At 37.9% G+C, this 12,550-nt stretch overlaps 1 protein-coding gene across 1 annotated transcript; it reads left to right on the forward strand.

Moving 5' to 3' along the window:
* The first annotated feature begins 2,054 nt into the window (after nucleotides 1-2,054).
* On the forward strand, nucleotides 2,055-12,481 carry hook1 (hook microtubule-tethering protein 1). The gene is made up of 22 exons (XM_043219301.1): nucleotides 2,055-2,280; nucleotides 3,624-3,709; nucleotides 4,313-4,385; nucleotides 4,493-4,543; nucleotides 4,771-4,903; nucleotides 5,009-5,076; nucleotides 5,164-5,226; nucleotides 5,336-5,419; nucleotides 7,002-7,165; nucleotides 7,340-7,480; nucleotides 7,562-7,763; nucleotides 7,860-7,970; nucleotides 8,051-8,138; nucleotides 8,463-8,529; nucleotides 9,071-9,211; nucleotides 9,302-9,389; nucleotides 9,526-9,557; nucleotides 9,651-9,733; nucleotides 9,904-10,004; nucleotides 10,164-10,265; nucleotides 10,400-10,468; nucleotides 10,960-12,481. Exons 1-22 carry the CDS (start codon nucleotides 2,236-2,238, stop codon nucleotides 11,113-11,115), a joined length of 2,148 nt encoding a protein of 715 aa, XP_043075236.1. The 5' UTR covers nucleotides 2,055-2,235; the 3' UTR covers nucleotides 11,116-12,481.
* Nucleotides 12,482-12,550: the final 69 nt, after the last annotated feature.

Below are 12,550 nucleotides of genomic sequence, written 5' to 3' on the forward strand. Positions count from 1 at the left end.
TTGAATTTTCGTAATTCAGGACACTTGCTTGCAATCTTAGGGGCCTCTACAATACGTTACTGTATGTGAAAATCTGTTTATTGGCTATAGTTCCACTGAACAAAGCCATGGCCATTATTCCATCTCCAGTGTTGTATTTTTGTCATGTGACCATATCGCAGGTTCAAAGACACAGGTTGTAAGTCCCCTCCTATTTTAAGTAGGTTAGGTGTCTGGTTAACCTGTAAATGGTTTACTGTAAGTTTACACAATCTAAGCTGTCCCATATGGATGACCAAAGAAAGCATTTCACGGGGGTGCCTGGAACAATCCAGCAGGTTAAAACAATCTGCACCTGCTTTAATACTATACTAATACTATAGGTTTAATATATCACACGTTGACCCTTAAATAGAGTGTATCACGTGTTGGTTAAGTTTCTTATATCTATCAGTATTCTTTATTGATAAAGCAGTTTTTGTAACTTATTTGCCTCACTTCCAAATTAGTTCCATATCAGTACGTTCGCCCTGCACTGTCAGAAATAAAGGTACAGAAGCGGTCACTGGGGTAGTTCCTTTTCAAAAGGTTCATATTTGCACCTGCAGTAAAGGGTCCATTTTAATACCTTAAAGGTACATGTTAGTACTTTTAACAGGTACAAAAGTGTGAAAAGGTACCGCCCCATTGACAGCTTTTCTACCTTTATTTCTGAGAGTGTGGAGCTAAAAATTTGCTAAAAATTTCCCAAGCTAATATTTACCTTTCTCATTTTTGTCTAAACCACAAGGTCGCTGTGGCTAAAAATAGCAACTGTTGATCCACACGGGACCTTGATGGCACAGGGGTGGGTTAAAGACCCATGGCCCAAATGAGAATCTGGAGGCTGCCGTGGTTTAAAGTCCAGTGTCGTGTCAATCAAGGTATACTGCGACCAGTTATGCTGTCCCATGTGGTTAACATGTTGAAGATGAAACAGAAATAAATCATTTAGGCTTTTCTCTAATTGGCAATGAGCTTTTGTTTTAACATTACCAAAAATTACATGTAAAATTATAAATGGAGTAAATAAAAGTTTATCTAAACTTTATGCAGTTTATTTCTATTTCTATCTGTTATTATCTATTTATATATTATACACTTGTTTGCAACAAGGCCACTAATGTGTCTCTTATTTTGTAAATATGAAATATTCCCACATGTGCTCATCCCATACTGGGTAAATGCATGTGACTTCACATCACGATCTTATCTTGTGTTTTTATTACAAAAAGGTAATAAAAAGCTCGACAGACGTTAATGTTTAAAAACAGAAAACATTAATCAGTGTAAATCTAAAGTATGTACATCCTTATTTTAATTTGCATTTTTTTTCTCAATTCTATTTTTTTTAAAACTTAGTTAATTTGAAGGTTTGGTCATCTTTATTCTGTACCATTACTGTAGCTAGAGTTATACTCGTATATAATTGGCAGTAGAAATAATAAAAAAAAACCTCTTGTTGATCATAAAGCATATATACATAAAGGTGAATGGGATTGCGAGGGAGGCTAAATATAAACTAGGAAAAATTGTAATACATTTATTGGGACAAGATTGTATGGTTTCTGGCTGATATGATAATCATTATAATAGGCTACCTGGTCAAAGATGATCATTATGGTGATATAGCTGCTCATTATTTGGATAACCAATACAGTAGGCTATATTTCAGATTGAAACCCTACTTTGTTAACCTACATCTTAACAGAGAGGTTATTTACGCTTAAATATATCCTTCCAGGCTTAATATTTTCAAAGCCAAAAAAAGGGCTTATTTAAGTGAATCTAGCCTATGATGATAAATCTGAAGCGCATTGTAGGCTATTTCACATTTACATTGTCAAGTGCCCGAATTCGTTTCCCATAGCGTGGAAACCAAACGATCACACCACGTGATCCGCGTTCTCCGCTCTGACGGGCTCCTCGGATCTCTCTTTTGATTGGCTGCACGGTGTCCCGAACTCAATCCGCCATTGGTGTTTTATTTCTTGCTGTTGCGCTCTTGATCTCGTCAATCCCCCAATCCTTGTCAACGCAGCGCGCGCTGCGTCCGCGGCGGACATTCACGAAGCCTCTACGTATCAATTAGTGCGTAGACCCGATAGACGTGAACGTAGCGCCGGTGAGCGCTAAGCAAACACACTCGCAGGTGGGAAGGGGAAGCGCATTGTTGACAGGTGGACGGAAATATTTGCCCGATAGCACAGAGGAGATATGGATTTAAATAAAACGGTGCTGTGCGAGAGCCTGATTATTTGGGTAAGATCCTATCTTTTAGTTTAGCGCGAAAGGTCACTGGAATCAGGAATCGTGTATCTCTCTGCGATCAGCGCTTTGACTGTAGCGTTACCTGTCGCAGGTAGTCGTTTACTTCGGGCACCGTGGTCCAAAAATACCGGAAATAAGAATTTAAATATGTGCGCTCGCTCTTCAAATTCAAACGTCTGCGGTGCATCATTACAACGTTAAAAACGCGTTGTTTTTCCAAGCGGCATCCGTCCAACACGCGACGCCAATATATACAAAAATCATAAAAACAGACTCGGACTGCTGTTAGACATGTACACAACCCCAACATTCACGGCCAACTCTATCCTCATCCGATTTAGTCGTCTAATCTGGTTAGCTAAGTTGGAGTATTTATGGAATTTGTCTTATGCAATCAGATATTTCCTTTCTTAGTTTAATGTTACGGCGTTTTGATGTTTGACTGCGGCGCGTGCTCGCGATTCTCTGTATTTGGCTCTGAGCCACGGCTGTGTTTACATTGCGTTTACGCCAAGGCCCCTTCTGAATAGTTTTCAAAAAAAGATGCTAAATAAAACTGTCTTTCTGGATCGTATGCTCTAAAGCTGCGGTGTCTGTATAATGCATGCCATTCATTCTGCTGCGATGAATTGCATGTCCCTGTTTGGACCGGTAACCTGAAACATGGCACATTTGAAATACTTCAAAGCATTTGTTTGCTAGTATCCCGAGATATGATTTCTGTAGCGATGTCTCATACATTAACTGCGCGCCTAAATGTGTGCAATTATGCTACATAGGTTATAAAAGTCCCTGGAGCTAATAAAAAAATAAGATCATGACTAAATGTATACTTTAACAAAATGATGGTGCATTTTGTTCGCGCTAACTGCATTTTTCGTCGGTGAGGGTGCTCCATGCTTTATCACAGCAGACTGGGTGACAAAACTTAAACGTACAAAACCTGAAGAAATTTTCTATTAAATATCATGCTGCACCCGTAGTGATTTCGAAAAACCTGTAGTAATGCAGGGTTTGCCAAATGTGGATTGACAAGCTGATAGGAAAATAACAAATCTGATGTAAAACGATTAATTACGGGTAGTCTATATATATATATATATATATATATATATATATATATATATATATATATATATATATATATATATATATATATATATATATATATATTAACAATATCTCAAGTAGCCTAAATATACTTACATATAAGGTATATATACATGTAAGGAACCACGTGGTTAAGTGTGAATCCCTGTTGTCATGTATGATCTTGTAGCTTATCATTGTTTATTATGGTACAGTATACATGTGTTTTCTTGTATGTACCTCAGCTGCAAACCTTCAAAACTGCGGCCCCGTGTAAGACAGTGCAGGACCTGACCTCAGGGGCCGCCATGTCTCAGGCTCTGCATCAGATGTGAGTGTGCTTACATTTACTTGACATTTATTCACTGGCATGCTATTATCCAACACCGCTCACATAGCTTTCATTGTATTTATTTCATTACCCGTGACTTCAGTGTTGCTAGTGCGCTGCCAGTTGATCTGCAGTGTTTCTTTGAGTCATTCTTTCATGCTCTCAACTGTTTTACATTTCTCACTTGCCCCCATTTTTTTGTTCCCCTCCTTGTTCTACTAAATCAGATTAGTTTTTTTTTTTTTTTTTCCAGGTCAGCATTACAGATTTATATCTCAGCTTGTCAGTGTGTGAATATTTTATGACTTGCAGTGGGTTGTGGGTAGTCCTCAGAGTCACATTACCTGTAACACATTATTGTTTGTTGAATAAACATTGAATTTTAGTGAAATGTATATATTGTTATCAGAGCGTCAGGAGAACGTTAAACCGTGACATTGTTCTGATTGCATATTTTTATGATAAAACATTATAAAAGGAAGGCTTTTTAGAATAAGAACAAAACATTTGATTGGATTTTGCCAACTGATTTAAATGAAGGCATCTAAAAGTGTCTGAATTAGATAAGTCTGTGCTGCACTGATCGATATATTTCAATTACAGAGATCCTTCATGGTTCAATGAGAGCTGGCTAGCCCGCATTAAAGAGGATGTTGGAGATAATGTGAGACTCAAGGTAGACTTAATTTTCTTTTACGCCTTGGTGCTTAAATCTAATTTTGAGAGCATGCCAAATATAATGTGTTAGTCAAAGCTGAAGTCTGTTTCTCTCCATTTTCACAGATGAACAATCTCAAAAAGATCCTGCAGATGATTGTGGATTATTATAATGAGGTAGGTGACGCACTGTTTTCAGATGTCATCAGTCAGACTTTTAACTATGAGTTCGCCTTTCCTCTGACGCAAAGCATTTTAAATCCGTGCATGCGGTCACATGTTGGGCGGTTAATTATATAACTGTGTTAATGCCTGCCGTTTTTCTCAATTTGTTAGATACAATAACCACGCCGAAACGGATTCGTTCTAATAACGGCTATGTGTTCTGATCACGTTTCGTTCAGGTTTTGACCCAGCAGATCACAGATTTCCCTCTGCCTGATCTGATGCGTGTGGTAGAGCAGTCTGATCAAGTAGAGCTGGGACGCCTCCTGCAGCTCATCCTGGGGTGTGCAGTCAAATGTGACAGGAAACAAGGTGCTTAAATGAATAGTTCACCCAATCCTATCTTAATTTAGTGCCATTTTCCTGGCGATGCATACGTATTTCATTTTAATTTTGTGATATTGTTTTGTTGTTCAGAGTACATCCAGATTATCATGACTTTGGAGGAATCTGTACAGCATGTGGTGATGACTGCTATACAGGAGGTCAGATTCATTCTATTCAGGTGTTTTTAAGTGGTCATAAGTAAATTTTCTTAAAACAAAATTCAAAGCTTTTTGTGTTGATTGCAGCTTATGAGCAAAGAGGCCGTGTCTCAGTTAGGAACAGAACATCCTGGAGATGTTGACCAACAGGTAAGAAATACAGACATATAACATGTTTGGTATGTTGATATGTAATTGTTGATATTTTTGTTAAATGTAGTATCTTGTAGTATTGTTCAATGGTGCTGTTTTGTAATAGTTAAAGAAAGCCTTGGAGGATCTGACTGAAGTGGTGGCAGAGAAAGAAGAGTTGGCACAGCGCTGTCAGGAGCTCGACATGCAGGTGAGATTGCAGTTTCAATATATTAGGAATATATTAGAAAAAGTCAAGTCACAAGTTATAGAATTCGCTTTTCAAAAGACCTTACAGAAATAAACAAGAAAATAAGTGTTAAAATTGATCGGTTATGAAGCAGCTCTACTAAAAGCAGTGTCATTAGCCAATTCAGTTGAGTTTTAATTCAGTTCAGTAAGCGCGTCATTGTAGAAAATCAGTTAATAAACTCAATTCCGCTATAAAGCTGCTTGACAAGTATTGATACTTTTGTGACGGCCTTAAGTAAGATTGTGGGAAATATTGTTCATGCATTGAAACCAAATGGCACATAAATAGTGATTTATTATTAATATATATTTTTATTATTATTATTACTTGTTTTAGATATGAATATGCACAGGTGCAGAGAATATATACAGTAGCTGCTCAGAAAAAACACTGGTCAAAGAAATCCAGAGACAGCATTTGTTTTAGTGGCTGTGTTTGCAGCCTGTAAGTGTCAGTGAACAGCATTTCTCATTTCTGCCGTTCTGTTCATTCACCTTCATGGATGAACAGATTTTGCCTTTGAGTGCAGGTACTTTTTGTTTGTTTCTGCAGAGGCTGATGTGTTTTTAGCTTTACAAAGAAATAATCTGTCATGTACAGTATTTTATTTAGTTTTTAGTTAATATATTGCACTTTTGGAAATAGTGGTAAATATAGCACATTTAAAGGTCACTTGTGGGATTTGAACTGCTGTTAATTTTCCTGTGTAAATAAATGGGTTAGAAATTCATGTGTTGCTGATTCTTGACAGATTGAGTTGTAAAAGTATCCATGACCTATGAGAGGTAAGTCTGAACAAATGCATGGCAACCTAGCCAAACTAAAACTAAACACTGCGTTGCCAACTAACCAATCTAACCACTGAAAACTGGGCGTTTTGTGTGGGGGAAAAAGAGCTCATGGGTTCATTGCTGAAATGATTGGGTAATATATTGGCACACACTGCAAAAGTAAAGAATAAAATGCATTTGCCGTTGGGGTTTAACATGCTTAACATTAACAGTGGATTTGTTTCATTTAAATTGCAAATTAAATATAAAATGTTACATTCAAGAGTTTGAAGTCAGCAAGATTTTTCAAAAAAAGTAATTAATTTATTCAGCAAAGAGGCATTAAATTGATCAAAAGTGACAGTAAATGTATTTTAAATGTAAAAATGTATCATATGTACAAAAATATGTAAGTTATTATTAAGAAGTGTTTATCAGAATATTCAAATGTTTTGTGATGTTATGCGAATGCTTTGATCAATGGCTGTTAAAAATAAATTTTTGCCATCACAAAAATAAATTACAATATATATTAAAATAAAAAACAAAAATTGTACTTTTAAATTGTAATAATTCTGCATTTTTTTAACTGTATTTTTGATCAATTAAATGCAGCTTCGGTGGGCATAAGATACTGACCCCAAATCTTTAAACAGTTGTGTACGTTATACACTTGTGTACTGTAGATGTCTTACTGTACATGTCTTAACATAGTAAACATCAGCTTTTCCAGAAAGCCTTGATGTTTGACCTTTTTGCCATTTAAACAGGTGACAATTCTACAGGAGGAAAGGAACAGCCTCCTGGCAGAAAATGACCTATTGACTGATCGGGCCAGTCAGCTTGACACTTTTGATGACCCCAGCACGCCATCAGGAAGAAAGCACAGCCAGCTACAACTACAGCTAGAGCAGCTTCAGGAGGAGAACTTCAGGTAGACACAGCGTAACTGGCCAAGTATTGCCTGCAACTTGCTTGATATGAACTTGCTGATGTTCAAAATATTGTTGTGGACGCATAAGTAGATCGTGGTAGAACGTGTCAGTTTGAAATAGCATGCAAATGCATATGTAAATAATGAAGGTGTGTGCGTGTGTGTAATGACCAGGCTTGAGGCAGCTAAAGATGACTACCGCATCCACTGTGAAGAGCTGGAGAAACAACTAGTGGAGCTTCAGAATCGTAACGATGAACTGACCAGCCTGGCTGAAGAGTCGCGATCGCTTAAAGACGAATTAGACATATTAAGGTGTGTGCTGGGTCAGTAGCTTTAGCCAGTATACTCTATGGGTGTTTTAGGAAGTCTTTATGATTGATTTCCTTTGTTCAGGAGCTGCTCTGACAGGGCAGTCAAGCTAGAGGCCTCTGTTGAGACGTACAGGAAGAAGTTAGAAGATCTAAGTGACCTCAGACGGCAAGTGAAAGTTCTGGAGGAGAAGAATATGACCTACATGCACAACACGGTCAGCCTTGAAGAGGAGCTACGCAAAGCCAATGCTGCAAGGGCTCAGTTAGAGACATACAAAAGACAGGTAAAAATGCACTAACAGGTTTATTTTTAGGAATTATGAGAAAGGTGGTAAGTGAAAGATGAGGTAAAAGATAAACACTGTTTTTTGAAACTTCAGGGACAGGAGCTCCACAAGAAACTGTCTGATGAGTCCCGTAGGGCTGATAACCTGGCTTTCGAGATGAAGAAATTTCAGGAGAAATACGATGCTTTACAAAAAGAGAAAGAGGTAGACAGACTTATTCACTTGGAGTTACTCACACGTATGCCAGAACTTTGTGATCGTTTTGTTTGTGTGTGATTCATCAGAGGATCAGCATCGAGCGGGACACTCTCAGAGAGACTAATGAAGAGCTGCGATGCACTCAGGCCCAACAGGACCAGCTATTACAAGCAGGTATGTTTGCCGATACCGCACCTGGAGATGGTGCCGTGTGGAAAAGATTGCATTTGAATGAAGACTGCTGCTCACAGACAAGAATCAGTGCGGGCGGGCCCTGCTGAGAGCTCCAGCGATTTGATAATCAAAATTAAATTCAAGCAAATCTGCTAGTTCAGAGGAAGTACTTTCATATTCTGAGTCAATCACAGTGCAGCCTTGAGCCTAGCTCAAGTGATCGGTCTGGGTCACTTCACAACTCGGTAAACTCAAATTGAAAATTTACTGTAGTATAGGAGATGGTGTTATAACTTGTATGTGCGCTTATTTCACACTTCACAGGAAAGTACCAAACAGGAAGTCCAAGCCATGATAACCTGGCAGCAGAGATGTTGCCCATTGAGTACAGGTATGAAGTGGGTATATATAGAAAGCAAAGCATATAGTGCAGTAAAATGCCATTTATTCCTGTTAGGTTAAAATAGTTTTTTTTTTTTTTTTACATCCTTTACTCTAGTCTTAAGTGTCATATGATCCTTCAGAGATCATTATGATACATTATACTACATTTGGTGGTCAAGTAACACATCTTATCATTATTTTATTTATTATGTTGAAAAGAGTTGTGCTGTGTAATAGTTTTGTGGAAACTGTGATAAAAGGTTTTTTGTTGTTGTTTTTTAGGATTTTTGTCTTTGAGTGGAAAGTTCTAATTCATTTTGTGCAGAAATGTCTTAATATTTGGTAGTCTGATCAGATAATGAGTGAAGAAGGATATGGTTGATTACTGTTTTTAATATCACACTTCAAACAGAAGGTGAAAATCAAGACTAGTATTCTAAACGCAATGCCTTTTGTGATTCGCATACATCTTTACATACATCTTAGCTATTATTGTAGTATAAATACATGTATTTTGTATATGTTGATGTGCATTTCTGCTTCTCCAGGGAGAAGTTCATTCGTCTGCAGCATGAGAACAAGATGCTGCGGCTGCAGCAGGAGGAGTCAGAGAACGAACGCATAACTGAGCTCCTGGAGCAGCTGGAGGAGACCCGGCGTGGACGCAGCCAACTGGACACTGAGAACAGGTACAGATTTACATAATACAACAAATACAACCGTACAGAACTATACAGTAGCTTTTCTACATATGAATGTGTTGTTTTATCTGTATTAAGGTTAAACAGAGAAAGAATCAGTGAACTCCAGCAGCAGGTAGAGGATCTGCAGAAGGCCTTGCAGACACAAGGAGCCAAACCTGAAGATGTAAGTTTTTAGGCCACTTGGTTTTGGGGTTGTTTTTTTTTTGCAGTGATACATGAGCATATTCTTTGCTAAATGATCTAATCTGAAATTAGTACTTTTTATTAAAAAGTCACATTGTGTGATTGGTTTCATACAGTCTCATCTGAAGAGGAAACTGGATGCTCACATGTACGTTCAGATGTTTAATCAAATTCAAATTGTTTTAGTTATGTTTGTGCATCCAATGCACTTTCTGACATAGATGATTCTTTTTTTTTCCAGGGTGCAACTGAATGAAGCCCAAGATGAAATCATGAAGAAGAAAGAGTTGTTGGAGGACCTCCAGCCAGATGCTACTCAAACCAGTTAGCCTTTAACTTTCAACCTGACCTTATATTTCATCCCACATAGCTTTTCATAACCTTGGATAAAGACACACTCAAACCATCAACTTTGTGTCCAACTGTAAACTTTGGTGTCTATGATCTAGAGTGACGTTATGATCCTCTTTGTCAAACAAAATTGTCACTTTCAGGTGTGAAGATGGATGAGCTGGTTGCAGCACTGAAGAAGAAAGATGAGGACATGAGAGCAATGGAGGATCGATACAAGATGTACCTGGAGAAAGCCCGAGATGTACTTACATTACCTTCTCTAAAATCATGTTATTGAATCATGTACAATTGAGAGCTAATATATTCTGCATACTGTTAAGCTCTTTTACATGTCTTATTAAACCAGAGAGTTATTACTCATATATTCCAATGATTATACATCATATCGTGCATTTCTAAGGTGATTCGAGCTCTGGATCCCAAGCTAAATCCAGCCTCAGCAGAGATTCAGTCACTGAAAGCGCAGCTCTCTGACAAAGAGAAGAAGATCATTGCTCTGGAGGTAAAAACAGGCCTCTCTTCTGTTATTTAAATCTAGCAAATTTAGATTGACTTTCTCGCTCGCAGATTGAGTTTTTTTGGGTGTTTCTTTCTCTTTTCACTCATGTCTGTTCTCATCTTCTCTTCTTTACTCAGCGGGAATGTGAGCAGGCCAAACTGAGGGAATATGAGGAGAAGTTAATTGTGACGGCTTGGTATAATAAGGTAGAGTGACTGGAATCAATAGTTTACAAAGTACAGTGTAAATTAAAAATTCTGTTATTCATATATTTTTAAGATTCTGTAATCAATTATTTTGTTTGTATATTTCAATGTAGGTGATGCAATTCAAATTAAATTATGCATGTATGTGTTTTTTTTTTTATTCATCTAAAGGGACAGTTTACACAAAAACAAAAATTGTCATAATTTACATTACCTTCTTAGCGAGTTTTTGGTTACCATCACCTATTAGGTTACCAAGATTTTTTTTTTGTGTTCAACAAAACTTTTACAGGTTTGAAATAAATAAAAGGTGGGAAAGTGATGACATGATTCATTTTTGGGTAAACTATCCCTTTAAGTAATGCCAATTAATTTTCCCAGTCTTTGATTGTTTAAATTGAAATAGATGTTTCGAAATATCAAAAACTCTGCAGTAATTAGCTTTCTGACTCTTCTGACTTTTTTCTTTTGTCAAATTGCGCAAAACACAGAGTTTGAGCTTCCAGAAGATGGCAATCGAGTCACGGCTTAGTGGGCGATCCAACTCTCTAGTGCCGCCCGGTCAGTCCTTCCTGGCTCAGCAACGTCAGGTGACCAACGCGCGGCGCACCATGTCCATCAACGTGCCTGCCACTTCTTCCAAGTAACCTCCCAGCTCCCTGCTCTTCTCCTTTCCCTCACATGTACACTCAAGTGACCTTAAGTACACTTCTAAACAAGGGGACAAGCATGCCATGATGAACATTAGCGTGTCCCCATGTGATCACTCTCTACGGTTACACATGTATAATAATGTACATAAGGGGCAGAACTCTCATGAACGTTACTCAGTCAGCACACGATTATGTACAGTAGCAGTCTTTTTCACTTTCAGTACTAAACAAGCACCTGTAACAGTCTGCAGCAGGGTCACTTCTGAACCAGCATCCATACTAACGGTCACAGGTCAGTCTTTTGTCAGGCTCACTCCGATTGTGAGGGAAGAAATGCATTTGATGCGCCCTGTATTGGCAGCATGCATGCTTTTGCTTGAAATGACTTCCAACGATACACTATGCAGCCGTGGGATATATTTGTAATTGCGGCAGGTATGTTATATAAAACATTGAAAGTATATGCAGACTACACATTTTGCCCTAGCCAATCAAAATCCGTCGATCAGGATGACACTGTATTTGGTGCTGGACACCAAAGTTCTTAGTTTGTTCCCACTACATTGACTTTCTCAAACAGCAACAACATGCATTGAAACTACATTAAAGTATACATTAAACAGACATGCATATAATCACTCTGATTGATTAAGTCTGAATCCAGGTGCTTCATTCAGTCGGTTATGGTATTTTATATTCAGTTGACTGTGATAGGACTCTTGCATGCTCTTTTAACAAGCAGAAGGGCCTTTTTTATTCACTTAATGTTTCCTGTCTGTGTGAAGACCTCAAGTATCAGGATTTGAACACCAGCACAGAATTATAGCAGGCCATAGCATACCGCTGTGACGGCTTTGAATGTGTTGTACGCCGCTCTTTATACATATATACATGCGTGACTTGTAAAGCATAGCTGCATTGTGAAATGGCTTTTGCTGTATTGTGAAAATCCGCTCCTGCTTAGGTTGACCCGACTGAGCTCTCTGCTGATAGACTAGCTTTTGCGTTTCAAATAAAACACACACTGTTTTTGTTGGAAGATACAGTACTATTAATTCCGTTTTAAATGGTAAGGTTAATCATTGCGTTTCTGATTTGTCTTTTCTTGTGTTTTATTTGACTGGACGTTTTTGGCCTGTGATGGGTAAATTATAATGGTTTTTTTTGAACTGCTGATATCATGTATGGTGTGTTTCAAGGAAGAACTCTTAAATTTGTGTACTCAATTTTATGAGCACTGTCATTGTTTGTGAGAGATGATAAATAATAAGACTGGATTCATATGGTAGAGTAATATTTGGAGTTAAAGAGCACTTGCAGCCTTCATTTACATGTGACGAATAAACACTGTTTTGCAATACCCCCTTCTTGCGTTGTAATGAATCTTTACTCAAGTCTCACCACTAGATGGCGACTAATTTAAACATTT

The sequence above is a fragment of the Puntigrus tetrazona genome, chromosome 20 (genome assembly GCF_018831695.1).
Source record: "Puntigrus tetrazona isolate hp1 chromosome 20, ASM1883169v1, whole genome shotgun sequence".
NCBI classification, from domain to species: domain Eukaryota; kingdom Metazoa; phylum Chordata; class Actinopteri; order Cypriniformes; family Cyprinidae; genus Puntigrus; species Puntigrus tetrazona.